This window comes from Pseudochaenichthys georgianus, chromosome 21 (assembly GCF_902827115.2).
Source record: "Pseudochaenichthys georgianus chromosome 21, fPseGeo1.2, whole genome shotgun sequence".
In the NCBI taxonomy this organism is placed as follows: domain Eukaryota; kingdom Metazoa; phylum Chordata; class Actinopteri; order Perciformes; family Channichthyidae; genus Pseudochaenichthys; species Pseudochaenichthys georgianus.
The window spans coordinates 20,035,254-20,053,537 of NC_047523.1; the positions used below are offsets into that span (position 1 = coordinate 20,035,254).

The 18,284-nt window shown below is 41.5% G+C and overlaps 2 protein-coding genes across 3 annotated transcripts; one reads left to right on the forward strand and one right to left on the reverse strand.

Moving 5' to 3' along the window:
- Positions 1-1,408: 1,408 nt before the first annotated feature.
- septin10 (septin 10) lies at positions 1,409-9,892 on the reverse strand. Of its 2 annotated transcripts, none has more exons than XM_034109787.2 (10): positions 9,727-9,892; positions 8,186-8,300; positions 7,792-7,987; positions 7,500-7,686; positions 3,643-3,804; positions 3,305-3,401; positions 2,842-3,010; positions 2,627-2,759; positions 1,899-2,110; positions 1,409-1,628 (listed from the first exon to the last, which is right to left on the reverse strand). In XM_034109787.2, exons 1-9 carry the CDS (start codon positions 9,754-9,756, stop codon positions 1,928-1,930), a joined length of 1,272 nt encoding a protein of 423 aa, XP_033965678.1. In that variant the 5' UTR covers positions 9,757-9,892; the 3' UTR covers positions 1,409-1,628; positions 1,899-1,927. The 2 variants fall into 2 exon arrangements, with proteins under 2 accessions (XP_033965678.1, XP_033965677.1); XM_034109786.2 differs by having other exon boundaries at positions 1,410-1,628; positions 1,932-2,110.
- Positions 9,893-10,824: 932 nt separating this feature from the next.
- sowahca (sosondowah ankyrin repeat domain family Ca) lies at positions 10,825-17,026 on the forward strand. Its single transcript, XM_034110307.2, has 4 exons — positions 10,825-11,310; positions 11,961-12,349; positions 13,276-13,659; positions 14,620-17,026. Exons 1-4 carry the CDS (start codon positions 10,962-10,964, stop codon positions 15,076-15,078), a joined length of 1,581 nt encoding a protein of 526 aa, XP_033966198.1. The 5' UTR covers positions 10,825-10,961; the 3' UTR covers positions 15,079-17,026.
- The last annotated feature ends 1,258 nt before the right edge of the window (positions 17,027-18,284 follow it).

The following is an 18,284-nucleotide window of genomic DNA, read 5'->3' on the forward strand; positions in this document are numbered from 1 at the left end:
ATTTATTTAAAAGAAGAAAGCTCCCAAATAATACTGATTATTCCATAAATATAAGCGTAGTACAAATGTGTCTTAAACAAGATTTACTCTGTTAGGAATCGGTGTTTCCCTGGATGTACGAGTTAAGTGTAAGTAAGCTTCACACAGATAAGGCACTAACATCAAGCACTAGTGTAAATATATAAAGTGGCAATGTTTGTGAGTAAATGTTGGTTTATAAATCACACTTGTTGCGGTTTACTCTGTACTGAAAAATGCTTTGCAGTGTGAAACCCTGTCTCATTATAAAAAATAGTCACAAATGCATCTTCCCGTCAACAAACACTGACTCCACGTAAAGCATTTCCCCATGAGTCTCTCTTTTCAGGCTGCATTGCAAACTTTCACTGTTTGTGTCAGTAAGAAGATATGGGAGCAAAATAAAACAATGTATATAAATATATGCTGTAACATGGACCGAATACAAAACCAAGCCTCAGACTGGGAAACAGGAGAATCACTGTTGCTCCCGCAGGGTTCTGTGATGCTGGTGTGTTCATGGTTTGAGCATAAAGGAGATGTGAGAAAAACACTCGGATATAATACAGGAAAAGGATAAGGAGTTATAATGCCCCCCCGCGCCCCTGATGATGAATGCATTCAAACAGCTTTGAGAAAGATCACTTAAAGCCCTTTCCGACACGGATTCTGGTGCCGTGCTGGATTTAGCTACAAATCTGTTGAATATCAAAGGTCTCAGTGGTGTAATTATTCACTGATGGCTCTTTTTAAACATGACAGGACTATTACTCGCACTTCACTGCTGGAGAACAGCTGGGAGCTGCAGAAATAATTAAGTGATTGTTTATCTCTCTTTACTGATGACCTGATACACTCATGGCAAAGAGAGTGGCATTTATCTAGACGTATGGACTCAAATGTCCTAATGATGTGTATGTCAGAAAGGGGCTTAATAATAAATAAGAAGCATGTGACAGACGTCTTTCTCATCATCTGACTGCAATACAAAACGGATTAAATGTTTGTGAAGAGGTCCCTTTGAATATAGTGTTGGTAATTCCTTTGATCAATGTACAGCATTAGGGGAGGAGGCTGTCTAAAGAGTCCCTCATTCAGGGCACAAGTACAACATCAAAGGTAAGGGAGGTATATGGAAAATAACATTGTATATAAAAACAAAAGGATAAATAAAAATATTACACAGAGGTATAAAACCCACAAAGAAGATTACAAATACCATTTAAGAAAGTGTACACAGGATTCATGGGTACAGTCATTACACTTTGGCAGAAACCTGCACACACTGCTTGTGTGTGTGTGTGTGTGTGTGTGTGTGTGTGTGTGTGTGTGTGTGTGTGTGTGTGTGTGTGTGTGTGTGTGTGTGTGTGTGTGTGTGTGTGGTGTGTGTGTGTGTGTGTGTGTGTGTGTGTGTGTGTGTGTGTGTGTGTGTGTGTGTGTGTGTGTGTGTGTGTGTGTGTCAGTGTGTGCGTCAGTGTGTGCGCGTGGGGGGGGTCCTGCATGGTTAGTGTTTGAGACTGGCCACTAAGGGCTGGAAAGATGGTGGCCAGCGTGTCACTGGTTATACTGGAGTGTACTTCAGATCCCGATGTGTTCACATGAAGCCAGAGCTGGAAGAGGGAAAACAAAATGCAGGGTGATGAGAATCTATTTTACAATATTTAATAAATCTGTAAGCCAGTTTAATGTCTTCAAAAAATGCCTGTTTTGCACTTTAAGCATTTGAACTACAAACAAATAGGAGAAGTTCATTCAGGGGGATCAACCCAAAAGAAAAGACATCATTTTGACCTTAAATCCACTCAGTCAACAGCAGTAGACAACAGATGGGCTGCCTCACATTCATTCCACTAGCAGGTAACTGAAGAAAGTATATTTACCCTCACTGCCTACAGATAAGAGAGGCCTCTTACTTCTTGCGGTCCTTGTCCTTCTTGCCGTTGGCGGTGAGGCTCTGGGCCTGCAGCAGCTGGGCGGCCGCTCGTCTCTTCCCGAAGGAGCTCAGGTCGTCGTCCAGGTTCCTCCTCTTGTCCTCCAGAGTCGCTTTCTCGTCGGCATGGAGACGCTTCAGCTGCTCAAAGCGACTTTGCAGCTGAAACACAGAACAGGCCCAGTTACAGAGATGCCTCCATTGTTGATGGTGCCAAATAGAACAAGCAAACTCATTAGATGTCCTTATTAAATGAGCAAATAGAAATGATGCAACAAGTTGTTTTCCTCATAACGAGGTCTCTCACACTTCAACAAATTAGATGTGAACTGTACAAAGATTTACTTTGGCTGGAATGCAATTCCTTTGCTTTTATCCAGTAGAAGAATTAATATCGTGAAACACTCATGGCATTTGTTTCCCCAATATTTGTTAAAGAAAAATAATGTATAAGATATGCATTTAATTATTTAAAAAAGTAATGACTACACAAAAACTTAACGCTTCCAAGAAGGAAAATAAAGTAACTTCCGAGGTTTGAAAGACAGTACTTTAACCATACAGCATTGTTTTGTCCTACAAATAAGTGTAACTAAGCCAACCCGTCTTGTCTGACATTCCTGGACTGCTTTGAAATTAAGTCCCCATATTCCAAGGTTATAAAGAGTATCTGTGTACCTCTCTCTCAGCGTCCTTCAGCTCAGACTCCTTCTCCTTCACCCTCTGCACGAACATCTGCCTCATCTCGTCTTCTCTCTTCTGCAGCTCCACCAGGAACTCCTGCCGCTTGGCCTCGTAGGTCTGCTGCAAGCTGCTCACACACACAAACACACAGTCAGTTGTCAGTGGTTCATTTGTTTGTACTGTGTCTCCGCAGGTGTTTGTGAACTCACCTGACGGGTTTGCACTCTGGGTTGGTATCTTGGAATCCCATTTCTTCAAGTTTGCAGCGTCTGTACAGCTCGTAATGTCGAGTGTGTGTCTGCTCCCTCAGGTCCTCCATGTTGACGCAGATGAGCATCTCCCTCAGCTTCACAAAGTCACAGTGACTCTCATTCTCCACTGACACGTACAAGTATTAGACATCCGGCTGATATTCAACAGTGTTTTGAGAATCCTTTGAAAAAGACCTAGATAAGACAATCCACTATATTGACTGTAATGTTATTTCCTTACGTGCTTATTGTATTGAGCCTGAAATACTTATTTCTACATGGGATAAGGGTGTTTGTGGAAGGGAAACAAATGCAGGTCGACAAGCAGATTTCAATTCAACTAATGCTAAAATGAACAGCAAGAGCTTCATCAAAACAAAGACAGGTGTCAGACAAAGAAACAAACAATGATCCATCTCACCTTGAACCACTCCCCAGGGATACTGACGAGCCTTCACCATCTTGTTGCCCACGCTGACCTCCTCGGTGCTGCCCACTACCGCAAAAGGCAAAAGACCCTGAAAAAAAGTTGATTTTATTATACGTTTAAAACATAAACTGCAAGCAGGCGAATAGCAAGGCTCGATCGACAATACTTCTGCAAAAACTGAACCGACAATAGGTACAACAGTTTAAAGTAAAAGGCCAATTGTAATTAGGAGCACATTTATATACTTGGTTATTATCTCGCAATAACCCGTATAAGGAAAGGACCCCAGCTAATGAGGTGTAATATGTGCCAACATGTGCTTTTCTTACATTCATTGTAGTGTTGACCTTAGCGACGGTCTCGTCGTCGAGGGGGAACTGGTATATTTGGACCCCGTTGCTGACCAGCTCGCTCATGATTTTGATCTTGAACTTGTGCAGCTCGCTCTTACTGATGGTGTCCGCTTTGGCGATCACTGGGATGATGTTCACCTGCAGCAGAGGGGGAACACATTCATGTACACGGTAGCAGTCCGCAGAATTCAGAGAACAAAACACACCTTTAATAGAACATATTTTTGTAATAATGACTTATTGAAAACCACTGATAACATTGTGCCAGGACATACGATGATGATGTGATAAAGAAAGAATGAAACTATGTGGATACAAAGGCATCCATTAATCTGGTACATACAATAATAAATTCTACAAAAACTATTCCAACTGTTTTGCTTTTAATGACTTTATCTAGATGTTTAAAGCTTTTGGATATGCGTTATATAAACCGAGGTCACCGATGTTATTTCTGGCCCCGCAGCCCACTCTGTGTCCAAGTCGTCCCACATTCCTCTCCTGCCTGTCCGTCGTCTCGTCGTACCAAAGAGAGGCTGGGTTATCATGAGACAAGCTTCTGCGCCACAGACCCCCCCCCCCCCCCCCCCCCCCAAACCCACAGAAAGAAAAAACAATGCTAGGAGATATTTTCCTTTAGTCGTCTGAGTGAGTGACTGTCTCTCTGTCAGTGCTGCACATTCAACAAATGGCTCTTTCTGTGTGTATCTGTACAGTGACACAAAGGGACAACTGGAGTGTGTGTGTGTGTGTGTGGTGTGTGTATGATGTGTGTGTGTGTGTGTGTGTGTGTGTGTGTGTGTGTGTGTGTGTGTTGTGTGTGTGTGTGTGTGTGGTGTGTGTGTGGTGTGTGTGTGTGATTACAGCATTCCACTGCTTTTTCTCCTTCATTCACATGCAAATCCAGGGTTACTGACACTCCAGAGCAGTGAAACACACACGCGCACAAAAAACACAAAGTCACGACACACAGGGAGCATGGGAAAATTTCGGACCACTTCAAGAGGGAAGGGAGGGGTTTAGTCTGTTGGATAGTGGAGCTCTACCAAAAAACCATTTGGAGGAAAGTCTAGAAACGACCACAGCACGGTCCCTGATACAGGTCTTTACTTTTATATTGACATCTCTCCTACACAATGTGCAATTAAGGGGGGGGGGGGGGGTCTATGGCAGCAGAGTAATTTTAAAGGTCCCATGTCATGCTTTTCCGGTTATTACCCGTCCCCTTGTGTGTTGTGAAGGTTTTTATGCATGTAAACGGTCTGCAGAGTCAAAACCCCTCAAAGTACACCGTGTAGGGAGTAAAACTCTAACACAGAAAAGACCTCCCCAAAACGCCTCGTTGGAGATTTCTCATGTTCTTCCTGGACATTGTGACGTCTGAACACCCAGTAGCCACTCCCAGAGCTATGACCAGGCTGATTGGTCCAAATTGACCAATTCACGGACTTCCTCACACACTCAGTGCAGGCAGCTCTGCTGATCTCTCCTCCCTGGCTGCAGGCTGATAACTGACAGTTGGAATTCTCTCTGCAGACCCATTCTCACAGCGTTTATCAACCTTTTTCTTACTCAATATCAAGCCACACTTATTGTTTTTACTTCGGCTGTGACTCTGTGTGTGCTCAGGGTGAGTTTGGCTGTGTATCGCTAAACAAGGAAACCACACCTCCACGGAGCTTAGCGCGATTCACAACGTCCCGACCAATCAGAGCACACTGTGCTCACAGGGAGGGGGGGGGCTGGAGATATTGGAGCTACAACCAGCCGTTAAAGGCAGAGAGTGAAATTCAGTGAATACACGCAGTTAGAGATGCTGTATGAGAAACCTATGTGAGTTTGGAACATTGCACAATATAAATCTATTCTAGTAGACCTCAACAATGGAATTATGATCAGTGGAAATGGCCATGACATGTCTCCTTTAAAATGTCGATGTCCACTGGAGTCAGTCCATTAAATGCAGGCACATTTCAGATCAATGTACCCTCCTCTCTCCAGTTAAACCTGCATTTATCTCTTGAAAGAAATCCATCACCCCTACTAGTTTGTTGGGCTGGATCTTGTTTTTTCACATCGTCGGCGATGATAGAGTACTGAGAAAAAACCCAGAGGGGTCACTTAGTTATAGTTTTTGGCAGACATTTACTTTGGTCTTCTGTCTCAGTTTCACAGACAGGCAACTAATGTAAATACATCTTCTAAACGTTTAGAGACCATTTTGTTTAATGATTGAATGATCAATTCAGCAGGGTTACACGACGAATTGGAGTTGTAGCTTGGTCCTAAGAGCTACACACAAACAAGATCACAGAACAGCGGAAAAACAGTGGTAGCTGCAGTGCATTCCTGAATACTTTGTTTAGAATTTCATGTAAACAAACACAATGGTGATTTATTTGGGCAGATAATATGGGAATCTTAAACATAAAATAAAAAGGGTTCAGGAGGGGTTGTTCATTAGCTTTAAGCTCCAAGTATCTCCAGTGTAAACCCAGAGACCGCCTCCCTTCTCACCCACATCTTCCTCAAACTGCGTCGACCTCCTCTGACCTGAGCCAGGCTGAACTAGTCGGTTAAGCATAGGGCTGTAACACTGGCCTAGTTATAATGTGGTAAAAGTAGGTACAATTTAACGTTAAAACAATTCCCTATTATTTACGTTTTATATTGACATCTCTCCTAAACAATGTGCAATTAAGGGGGGGGGGGTCGATGGCAGCAGAGCGAATTGACAAGTCCATTTTAAAATGTCGATGTCCACTGGAGTCAGTCCATTAAATGCAGGCACATTTCAGATCAATGTACCCTCCTCTTAAACCTGCATTTATCTCTTGAAAAAAATCCATCACCCCTACTAGTTTCTTGAGCGGGATCTAGTTTTTTCACATCGTCGGAGATGATGGAGTACTGAAGAAAAACTCAGAGGGGTCACTTAGTTATAGTTTGGATTTTTGGCAGACATTTACTTTGGTCTTCTGTCTCAGTTTCACAGACAGGCAGAAGAAGCCCTCGCTCTTAAACAACAACAAGTTACCTTTTGAGTGACACAAAACTAATCTAATTAAAATATCCCTATGCCAACTTGCTCATAATTATGAAAATGATGCTGAATAATAAATGTATCCTATATGGCACATATTTGTATTATTGATGTGTGACTTTATTTTAGTTTGTCTTATTTAATAGCTTCCATTTTATGTGACCATGTCACTTAAAATCCATTGCATATATAATTGCTTGACTAAATAAATAAGACATACCTCTTTTTATTTGATTTTAGTACTTCATACTTATGTTAATATTTTTAATGGAAAAATCAGCAATTTTTCCTTAAAAGTTCTAATGGTTTTTAATAGCTATTATGTCATGTGACCCAATGACTCCAGATCAATGCAGCATTACATTACTACACATAACAAGTTGGACACACCTTTCTTTATTGGAATTTGTCCACCCCCAATGTTGAATGAATATTTTCATGGTAGTATTAGCAGAAACTATTGAAAAGCTATTTAAATGTTTATGTAAAATGTATTAATTAAATATCAGTTATTAAAAAAAAGGTGTGCCACATAGCATAATTGTATAATAATATGAGCAATTTAGCACAGAGTTTTGATGTCGTCTCTGAGCTCAGCTGCTGATTCTACCCGGAAGAGGCTGACCCTGGTCAAGTGTTTGAGGCACTAAACAAAAATACAACATCTAAGAAAAATGTCTGTATGTATGGCAATGTGCAAAATCGTGCCAGCTGGATTTCTCAATGCCTTGGTATACTGTAATAATGGCCATGTCTGACCCTTCCAAACACACAGTGATCCTTCTCCTACCTTGCTGTCGAGCTTCTTCATGGTGACCAGGTCCAGAGATTTGAGTGAATGACCCGAGGGGGAGATAAAGTAGAGGCAAGCGTGGACACGCGAGTCGTGGTAGTTGTGGAGAGAACGTTTGATTTTAAGCTCCTCCTGAAGATAACTCTCAAACTGCTTGTCGATGTAGTCCACCACCGGCTGATAGCTACAGGGAGACATTAAAGGTAGATCAGAAATGTGGGTTAACTGAAAACTATTGAACCCTTTGAGCGTCTGTCAATATTCCTCTCGCACACACTCCTCCTCCCACCTCTCCTGTTTATTCATCTGGTCCCCGAAGCCCACAGTGTTGACCACAGTGAGGCGTAGCCGGACGTTACTCTCCTGCAGGTCGTAGGTTTGGGCCCGCAGCTTCACTTGAGGCTCAAAGTGGGACGACTCAAAGTTCTCAAAGTTCGTGTTGAATAGAGTATCCATAAGGGTAGACTTCCCGATGCCGGTTTCACCTAGAGCAAGAAAAGATAAGACGCCATTTTTTGTTATTCATCTTTGTGGTTGAGATCTAATTTACTAGTGTGTGATAGCACTTTGACTTCAAATAAACTGCTTTAAATTAAATGTTCCTAAAAATCTTATTGTCTGCCAGTTTTTACAATGAAGGTGTGTGTATTGTTTTTAGTAATTGTGTGTGCATGACAACGTACCGATGCAGAGAATATTGAAGCAGAAGCCCTGGCAGATAGACTTGTTGACAAGCTGGTCTGGGAGGCTGTCAAAGCCCACATGGCCAGCCAGGCCCAGGGGCCGGACTGCTTTCTCCTGAAGAAGAAATTACACAAATAGGCAGATTAATATCAAGATACTGCAGCCATTTTCCCCCTCAAAAAAGGAACAAAATAATGACCCAGGGAAGTGCAACTTTTTAGGCACTGATCATTTGCAAGACGTAGTTCATCAGCTTCATAATTTAGAATGTTGGTTGGAGGGAAGCACAATAATGCAGATTCTAGCAATATGTCTTCACCTATCCATACCACATTATAGGTAATATACATTTGGAAATGCCCTAATGAAAGATCATTCAAATGAAATCACCAAATATAATCAATTTGTAGGTTGATTGTTCAATATCTTACAATTTTAGCACGCAATACATATGAATTGTTCTAGGCAACTAATGTAAATACATCTTCTAACGTTAGAGACTATTTGTTTAATGATTGAATGATCAATTCAGCAGGGTTACACGACGAATTGGAGTTGTAGCTTGGTCCTAAGAGCTACACACGAACAAGATCACAGAACAGCGGAAAAACAGTGGTAGCTGCAGTGCATTCCTGAATACTTTGTTTAGAATTTCATGTAAACAAACACAATGGTGATTTATTTTGGCAGATAATATGGGAATCTTAAACATAAAATAAAAAGGGTTCAGGAGGGGTTGTTCATTAGCTTTAAGCTCCAAGTATCTCCAGTGTAAACCCAGAGACCGCCTCTCTTCTCACCCACATCTTCCTCAAACTGCGTCGACCTCCTCTGACCTGAGCCAGGCTGAACTAGTCGGTTAAGCATAGGGCTGTAACACTGGCCTAGTTATAATGTGGTAAAAGTAGGTACAATTTAACGTTAAAACAATTCCCTATTATAAAACTTTTGATAACTCTATATGCTGTCGATACTTCGGTTGTTCGAAAGTGGTGTTGACCACACCACACTTTCGAACAACCGAAGTATTGACAGCATGTTTATTTACGTAATTCCAGTCAAACAAATACGAGATTAAGTGGCTATTATCGAGCAACATAGCATAAGTCTTACTACATACAATTAACTCTGCCATTAAAACATGACTAAACGCTTTAGCACCCCAATGGTGCGATATTAACAGTAGCCTACCACAGGAATGTTTAACCGAGCTGCTAACAACTATGTTCATCAACTTTTCCCTGTGGGGAAGCTAGAGTAGTGTTAGCAACATAGCGTCATCTGCGGTGCAATTTGTTGAAAGAAGCTACATGGAACCCCTTAGAAAAGTTAAATAATTAAATAAATAAAAAACAAGCCTGATGTTCTGGTTGTTGGTGGACGTGAATTACAAATGTGCGGTTCTTTATTGTGAATCGGCCACTTGGAACAGCCGTGTAGGTATCGGGCTAGCGGGAGCTAACTTAATGATAGCCCCGGACACTCCCTACGAAACTGTCAAGAGCACCGACAACCAACCAAAAGGAAGACAAATACTAACCGGCATCCGAGCAACATCCGATGAAGCCATTACAACTCTACCCAGTAGTTGGTAACCCTGATAAATTATGAAATAATACAACAAAGCTAACTAAAGACAGACTTATTTGTTGGTACACTTATCAGGACCGCCTCACTGCGTCTACCGTCGTCGACAACTGAGCAGACTCCACTACTGAAAACACGATAGGAATGAGGTTAAAACTATAGTCTGTTCATTTGTTTAAAAGCTAAATGTCTATAAATGATGGCAACATATAAAATAAAAATAAACACTCTGCCCATATAAAGATATAAATCCACGTAAACGGTAAGAAAAAAATACCAAACAATGTTAATTGAAAGCAGTTTACACCCCCACCCACCCCTTTTTTCTATAATGGTACAGCGCAACTGGATTTCCCCAGCATCTTCGATGGCATGTTGGGGACCATCAGATAAATCGTAAAGCCAATTTCAACGCAACAACTTCATGCAACCACTACTATCTAGGTTTTAGATATTAGGTTCGACCTTAGAGAATTTACCTGCACCTTTTTCAAAAGCACATCAAATTACTTTAACTATCAAAATCGTGTATGTTTTTATGCAACCCATCATGTCCGCATCACTTGTAGGCCTAAACATTCTATGGAAGGTTAATTGAAAATGTTAAACTCTTGTACTGTAGGCTACTGCATTTGTAAAACTTCTAGTAACGAAAACTGTCAGATAGATAAAGTTGTGTACAAAATTACAATACCTCCGTCTAAAATGTAGTTGAGTAGAAGTAGAAAGTGGCATAAAATTAAAATAAGCCTACTCTAGTAAAGTACGTAATCTAGGTCTAATCAATAGTCAGTATGTCATCCAAAACGGGTCCTTCTTATACTTCCACTTCTTTGTATTGCCAACACAGCTCAATCAAACCTAAAATCAAACCGCATATTCCAAAAATTACAACTTTCATTACATGTTCGCTTATACTAGTATTGGAAGCCGGAATTAACGAGCTGCACGTGAACACAGCATCCGTTTTGCCTTGGTGTTTTGCTTCAGCTACGTGCGACCCCTATCTGCCATGGCTTGACACTCCCCATGGAGGAGAGGAGAATAAGAAGAAGATGCTGTCATCCGTCGTCACCGTCAGCCTGAGTGAATGACAGTAGCATGAACATGCATTGTTTTTTAAACGTCTGTGAGTAACTTATTTAGTTACTCTATCTTTGCACTGCTCTGGTCGGGTCGTCCAGGAGGATGATGGCGTCCCAGCGCACAGAGCAAGCCGTGCAGGAGTTCCTGATGGAGAGAGGAGGGAGGGTCGAACAGATGGAGCTGATCGATCATTTCCTATCAGCGTCTGGTCAAAATGACCAGTCAGAGGAAGAGGTGGATCGAGAGGTGCTGAAACGCATCGTGGACAGCGTGGGGGTTGTGAAAGTGGAAGACGGTGTGAAATGTGTTTGTTTGAACCCTGAAGGCAGCGCGGAGTCCGTGATGCGTGCGGACACAGGCGGCCACGATCACGCGGAGTGCAACGGGAATATCCGTGAGGCATTGGACAACAACTATGTCAACGGGAACCCTGACAACAGAGACCAAACAGGTGAGGGATAGGCACCTTGTCTTATTCTAATCTATGGTATTATTTGTGTCCATGATTCATTTGTTTAGATAGCACCTGTATATTCAAAATCCTATGTTTATTTATGTGTATGCTTAGATTGTATTGTCTGGCGTTGGCTCTCTGAACAACCATACTAGCTAAGACTGAAATGATCAAAATCAAATGATTAGATCCTTCAATTTTGACATTCTATTGAAAAATTAAAAAGTTTACAAGAATAGCCTGTAGGGTTTAAATGGGAAGTTTGCTTTAGAGTGAATGCAGTTTTAAGATGTGGCCATAGAAAACTCTTAACACACAGAGCTGGATGATAATGACAAATGACAAAAAAGGCTTAGGCACCATGTCCTTTTAAAATCTATGGTATTGTTTCAATATCACAACTATATTTAAAATCCTTTGTTTGTTTATCGAACCAACACTGTGTTTATTTATTTATTTATTTATTTGCTTTGATTGTATTGTCTGGCATTGGCCCTCTAAATTACCCACTATAGTATTTTGTAGACAAATTATTTCCTTTAATTCTGACACCTTTATGACAAAAAACACAATTCTACAATAACTGCTTGTGGCAACTTGAACACACAGAGCCAGATGATAATGACAAATGTCCAATGTTTCCACAGGAGCATCCACTTCATTGGCTGCCAGCCTGGACAATGACAAACAGTCAAATGGCAAGGGGCTACATGCAGCCCCCTCCCAGAATATTAAGACCAACACATCGACTCCTACCTTTGGTGGAGGAGGGGAGGTGAAGCTGAGGGACAGGAGGAGGCGGGAGTCCGCTCCAGTCATTGGGATTGCAGATCTGGACCTGGCTCACCATGGGGGGTCCCACAGCCAGCATGTGAGAGGGGCACGTAGGGTGTCCAGAGGGTCCACACGGGCCCAGCTGACCAGCTGCCTCTCTGAAGACAGCACCTTGGAAGGGCTGGACCCTGTTGGAGATATCAGCACACCCAAGGGGAGTCGCAGGAACTTCATAGAGCTGATGATGAGCAGTTCTCCTCAGGTAGGAAACTATTTTCTAGCATGAAGAAAGCTTCCCTGTAGATTGTTATTATAAGTCAAACTTTAAGTGTGGCAGCTTGACAAAGCTCTCTACAGGGGGTAGCTGTTAAAACAATTAATAATTTAGGCATGGGAGAAAGTACGCTTACATATATTGAGATACAACAGAGAAATGCTCCTTTCATTTGTTTCAAATGTATTACACGTATGGCCACACACCTAAAGCAGCTATGTCACATCCTGTGTTTCACCTTTGGGTGTGCTCCAAAACCTGAATGGTGCCCAGGCATAGAGAGATGGCATTGAGCAGGTTCCCCTGCCTTTGCTGCCGCTGCTTAATTTTCAGCATTGCCAAAACCACAGTCTTTTATAGCTGATAGAAAACACCATATGGTGAGTAGCTAGCCAGACATGCAATATTCATGAAGTATGACTCTCCAGCAGCAGTTTTCTGTCTTATGTAACTGAGAGAGACGGTTATGTAATCTAGCTTGCCTTAACTCTTACGCTTGTTGATCTATGACCTCCTTTTCTGGGATCATCATGAGGCAATAATACAAAATGTAACTATACATTTGTTTATGGTCGAAAAGGTATTGTATTCTACTAACATCTGTTTGATACCTTACTGTGATGAGTTGTTCATTACCCTCCCATATGGTTTACTTTTGTAAAGCTTCCACAAATAACAATAAAGCATGTGGCTCTTTAAATGTTTTTAAGTGTTGTAAAACATGTATTTACAATGCCTTCGAGGTCCTGTGAAGAGCCAACTGGATAGTGGCAAAAAAGTTTCCAAAAGCCTTCTTTATATCACAAAAAAGCATTCTGCAGTGTTACAACTCTGAAGGATTAATATCTAAAGGTGACACAAATAATTGTATTTAGTATATGCACCCTTTAATTTCTATCGTCTTCCCTTTGCAGGTGCGGAGGTCTCTGATCAGCCGAGGTTCACGCATCCGGGACTCCATAAAGAGCGAAGGAGACTCTGCATCGATCCTCTCCTCAGTGTCAGACTGCGGCTCAGTGACCCTGGACCCTCTGGAGCACGAGTGGATGCTGTGCGCCTCTGACGGCCTGTGGGAGAGCCTGCAGCCCCTCCTCGCTGTGGAACCCAGCCTCGTCACCAAGAGAGACTTTGTGACGGGCTTCACCTGCCTCCACTGGGTGGCGAAGCAGGGTAAAGCTGAGCTTCTCTCCCAGCTGCTGGCCTTCGCAAAGGAGAACTCAATACCTGTGAATGTAAATGTGAGATCGAGTGCTGGATACACACCACTACACCTGGCAGCCATGCATGGACATACACAGGTGGGTTGCGTGGATCATGGTGGGGGTCATGGGGTGTCATGTTATACACATCTCTAGTGAAGCAGCATATGATTGTATGTGCTCTATCTGTCAGTTGTACATACTGTAGATGGCTACAATCCATACCAAGTAAGGAAAAATAGAAATAGAATAGAAGAGAGCTATCCCAATGTTGACATATTTGATTAACAATGAGTTTCATATGATATGTTTCACAGATGTACACACCAGTAAACCAAGTATCATCATTTCAGTATCTTAAAGGTCTCCTATCATGCAAAATGCACTTTTTGATGCCTTTATATACATAAATGTTTGGTCCCGGTGTGTAAGGGAACTCACAAAGGGTCGGAAAACTAAACCCTCTCTCTTTTCCTCCGTACCCACATCTCTAAAAACTAGAAACGTCGCTATCAGAAACAATGCGAGACGTGTTTTGGAAGTAATATGGTCTTTGTTTACATTAGCAAGCATCGCTAACACTCAGAGATAACCTGTACTGGAGAGAGTATGTGTAAAAAAGCAGGAAATAGAAAAAGGAACTCACCTTGTGGTAAACCCGCAAGAGAAAGAGCATTTGAGCTCCATACTGTCTCCATACTGTTTCAGAAATAATCCTTGATGTGGTTTTTGGTGCTTAATCACGACAGCATATAGCTGAGTATCTTCCGGTAGAATTCTCCTGCATAAGCTCCCCCCCCCCCCCCCCCCCCCCTTATTATTATTATTATTTTTGTTTTTTTAAAGCTACTGACCCAGAATCAGCACTTCTGTAAGAGGGCTGAAATAGAGGGGTATGAGGCATGGCTGGATGGGAGATCTGTTTGGTATTTTGAGCAAAACAGTTCATAGATATGTTTTTTATATATCTGAGACCCATAATATATGCCTAAAAATAGTATGATAGGAAGCCTTTAATATTCCCTCTTCTGTGTGTATTTAATGTGCTGTGATTGACAGGTGGTCCGTGTGTTGCTGTCAGACTGGGAGGCGGACCCTGAGGCTCGAGACTACAGCGGGAGGCGGGCCATCCAGTACTTGGCCCCGCCCATTGCCGCTGACCTGCAGCAGGAGGGAGTGGTGACCTCACCGGGTGCTGAGTCGGACAATGAAAACACTAACAAAGGTAACAGTGGAACACGTGGATGGCGGCTTCCCAGAGTCCTTCAGGGCAATCTGAACCCACTGCGGCTCCTGAACCCACCTGCTGAGGAGGAGGGGGCCGGGAACGGGAAGAACAAGGGGGGGATGCAGAGGAAGTCGTCTCTGAGCCGGCTGAACGCACGGCTGCACCGCGGACGCCACCGAGCCCAGATCATCCACAGCGCCTCCTTCAGGGACACGGGGGAGGTGGGGAGGGGGGAGGAGCTCGCCAGCAGCCCCATCCGAACCCGCCCACTGTCCAACCTGTTTGGATAAAGTAACAAAACTCTGAGATATAGTGCGTTGATTTACAAAATACAGTTTACTCACCTTTTATAAGCTGACAGGTCAGACCTTTCTAGACCAAATTAACCGCACACATACTAAGTTTTATTATTATAGTATTTTTATGTTTATCTAAAAATCGAACTTATTTTAGTTTTTATTGCAGTAATCAGGCCGAGGTTGATGATCACTGAGGGCGGGTCACAGTTTATGTAGCATTTGATTTGCTACAACAATTCATTGAGAAACTACTCTTTGAATTCCTTTTGAATTTTTTGGTTTTAGTTTTTCGTTATTTCTTAGGCTCGGTTGAAGAGCAGGTAGCAAACATGATTTTTTTTTTTTTTTTTACACTTTACACTAGAAAACTGTTCACACAAATGCAACAGGATTGTATCACGTTTTCACTTTAAGTTTGACTCCAAATGGTGAGGGGTTTTGTTATAGCACTTCAACACAGATTCAACACACTAATCCAAACTATTATTTTGTGTGCAGATGAAATTAATATATTCATACAACACATTCCTATATTTCAACCTTGTTTGCCTGAGTGGTGCTGATTTTTTAAAACACATTTCAAGAATGTGAATTTTTTTATTTTTAAGTACCAGATTTTAGTATTTGTAACCAGAGAACTCCAATGTATGTCCAAACTGCCATGTTCAGCCGTCGCGTTTGCACTCGTCACTTTGAAGATGGTTTGTGATTATGGGAGAAAACTGCTCAAACTAAACCAGATGTTATTGGTCTGATATCATGCTGATAGGTTCATATTGTACATGATAGAAAAGGGTGATCAAATGTTACACTTCTAGATTAATAATGCACTGTGTATATATACACTACAATTTAATTTGCATTATACATTTCCGTACAGCTGATCAATAGTTTACATCAAAAGAAAGCTGCCATGGATTTACTTGGATCCAATTACTATGAAGACAATGATCAGTTACACTTTAGGACTGTTTCACAGGGTTAGCACATGATGTGGGTTTTCTACTGACTATAATGTACCTCAAATCCTTTGAGTCTGGTTGACTCATTGTTACATTGCTTCTTTGTGGGGGAGTTTAACAGTATGGGTGTTTAATAGAAGTTGACAGTGTTTTTTTTGCAAATTCCCAATTCTTACCATTTACTATTTTCATCAGAAAGGATCATTTTTTGTAGCAATTCATGCAAAAAAAAGCATCAAACTAATCTGGGGAAAGGTTGTTCAGGTCTTTTCATAGACAAACAGCATAGCACTGCTTAGTTTGACAGTAAACACAGTCAAACAACCTGATGCTTCTTTACCACTCTGGAGCAGATTTTATATTTAATAAGTAGCCTGTATCTTCCTCCTGTATTGCTCTGCATGTACACAATCATTCAATCATCAATCATGTCTGCATCATCTGTTCATAGTAAAGAGTTCAGACCAGAATATGCTGTACTGTATGTTAAGCTGAGGAGCACGTTGACCTTTTGACTGTTTTCCCAAATATGTGATCCTTTCATATATTTGATTATTCCTAGTCTTTAAGAATGTTCCCTTAGTATTTTGTAGCATTTGTACTCAAATCATAGGGCTTCATGTTAATATAATGCTGACTCTTTTGTTGTAGAAATGTATGTATCCTACTTTGATGTCACTTTTTCAGATGCATGAATAGGGGAAAACATTATTCTGTGCACTGATCATGTGTATGTCTGGTCTGTAGGTCCTTGTTCCGTCTTCTTTTTGAAATACTGTGAAGTTATTATGTGGTGTGAATACACTGTTACTGAGCCACTGTCATATTGTCTTTATGTTTCATCCTTGAAAATGAAATAAAGCAGTACTGGTTTGCATAAAAGTCAGTGCTCTCCCTTTATGCTACTGTTGTTCCAATTTAACAAATACACATGATGTGTAGGAACATGAAGTCAATGCTAATTCAACCAGTATGAATCGTGACTCAAATCGAAGCAGGCTTTCTTGTTGCCATTCCTGCTGGACACCAAGGGATTGTTGTTGTCTGCTGGTGCTGAATAATTGATGATCCGATGACCCCTGTTCCCCCATTTACAGTATATCCACTCCTTCCTGTCCGCAAGCTGCCCATGTGACACTACACACAATAATATTTGCTGTACCAAGGACGAAACACTTTTACAAGATTATTGATCATTTATGTTGATCTGATCTTTGAGCCTGCACTGGACATGTTTCAGTTAAGAATGTATTTTTAAATGCAAATTCACAACCAAGTAAACTGCATTTAAGGTGTTTATCATTTTTATCACTACATTTGGCATATGAGTCTGACAGATGATGAGTAGCTTGTTTTTTTTTTCTGTAAGCCACATAGTTGAGCATGTTATCCCCCAGTATGTCATCGAGGATATAAGAGGCAACAACAAGTATAAAATTGAGTAGTTCAATTATATTCATATGCTATCATGAAAGGGATGGTACATTTGTATTCAATGTACATAACAAATCTGCTCTGGTGAGACAGAAGCGTTTCTTAGTCCCTAGTTCTACTTCATGTTTACCAGAACAAATCTGCCATATAAAAGCAGGATTACATGTATGCAGTCATTACATTCAAATGGTTGCTTGTGAAAAATGTAAAAGCTCTTGAGTCAGAGTCTGCTCTTTTGATATTTTTTCTGATCTCTGGTATTGCTGTATAGTCGACTCGTCAAACAAGATTCTTAGAAGTCACTGAAGGGATGAGCTTTTTCCCCCGGGACGGTAGATTTCAGTCTATTTGCCTTAGGGCAGCCTATCTGTTAAATGACTGCTGATCTGGATGGAGCAGAGAGACTGTCTGACTGCAGCTACTGACCTACATACAAAGTGAAGGGAGTAATGCCTATTATGTAAATTCCTCTGCCATCTTTTCAGGGGAAACTGTGCCAACTTCTGAGCCTGGGGCCGTTCGCTGCTGGACTAATCCGTCCAATCTATCCGCGTCTCTCACTTTCCCCTAACAGTCACCACAGCCATGATGACATGCATCGCCTAACTTGTGACTAAGTACAAAATAACCATCAAGTTGTAAACAAATGTTCACTGTCTGCCTGATTTTCTGTTCGCCTTGTGACATGCAGTGTCTACAAAAGTATTCATACTTGTCAGAGTTTTCATGATTTATTGTTTTACTTTACAACCCTGAAAAACGAACGAACTAATCATCAGAGAGCCATTTAATGTCAAAGTG

Coding starts and splice junctions, on each gene's coding strand:
- septin10 (XM_034109786.2), bottom strand. CDS start 9,756: ATGGCTTCATCGGATGTTGCTCGGATGCCG. Junction 2,760..2,841: donor CCAGAGTGCAAACCCGTCAG/GTGAGTTCACAA, acceptor GTGTGTGAGCAG/CTTGCAGCAGACCTACGAGG. Junction 2,111..2,626: donor TGAAGGACGCTGAGAGAGAG/GTACACAGATAC, acceptor TCTGTGTTTCAG/CTGCAAAGTCGCTTTGAGCA.
- sowahca (XM_034110307.2), top strand. CDS start 10,962: ATGATGGCGTCCCAGCGCACAGAGCAAGCCGTGCAGGAGTTCCTGATG. Junction 12,350..13,275: donor TGATGAGCAGTTCTCCTCAG/GTAGGAAACTAT, acceptor TTCCCTTTGCAG/GTGCGGAGGTCTCTGATCAG. Junction 13,660..14,619: donor CCATGCATGGACATACACAG/GTGGGTTGCGTG, acceptor TGTGATTGACAG/GTGGTCCGTGTGTTGCTGTC.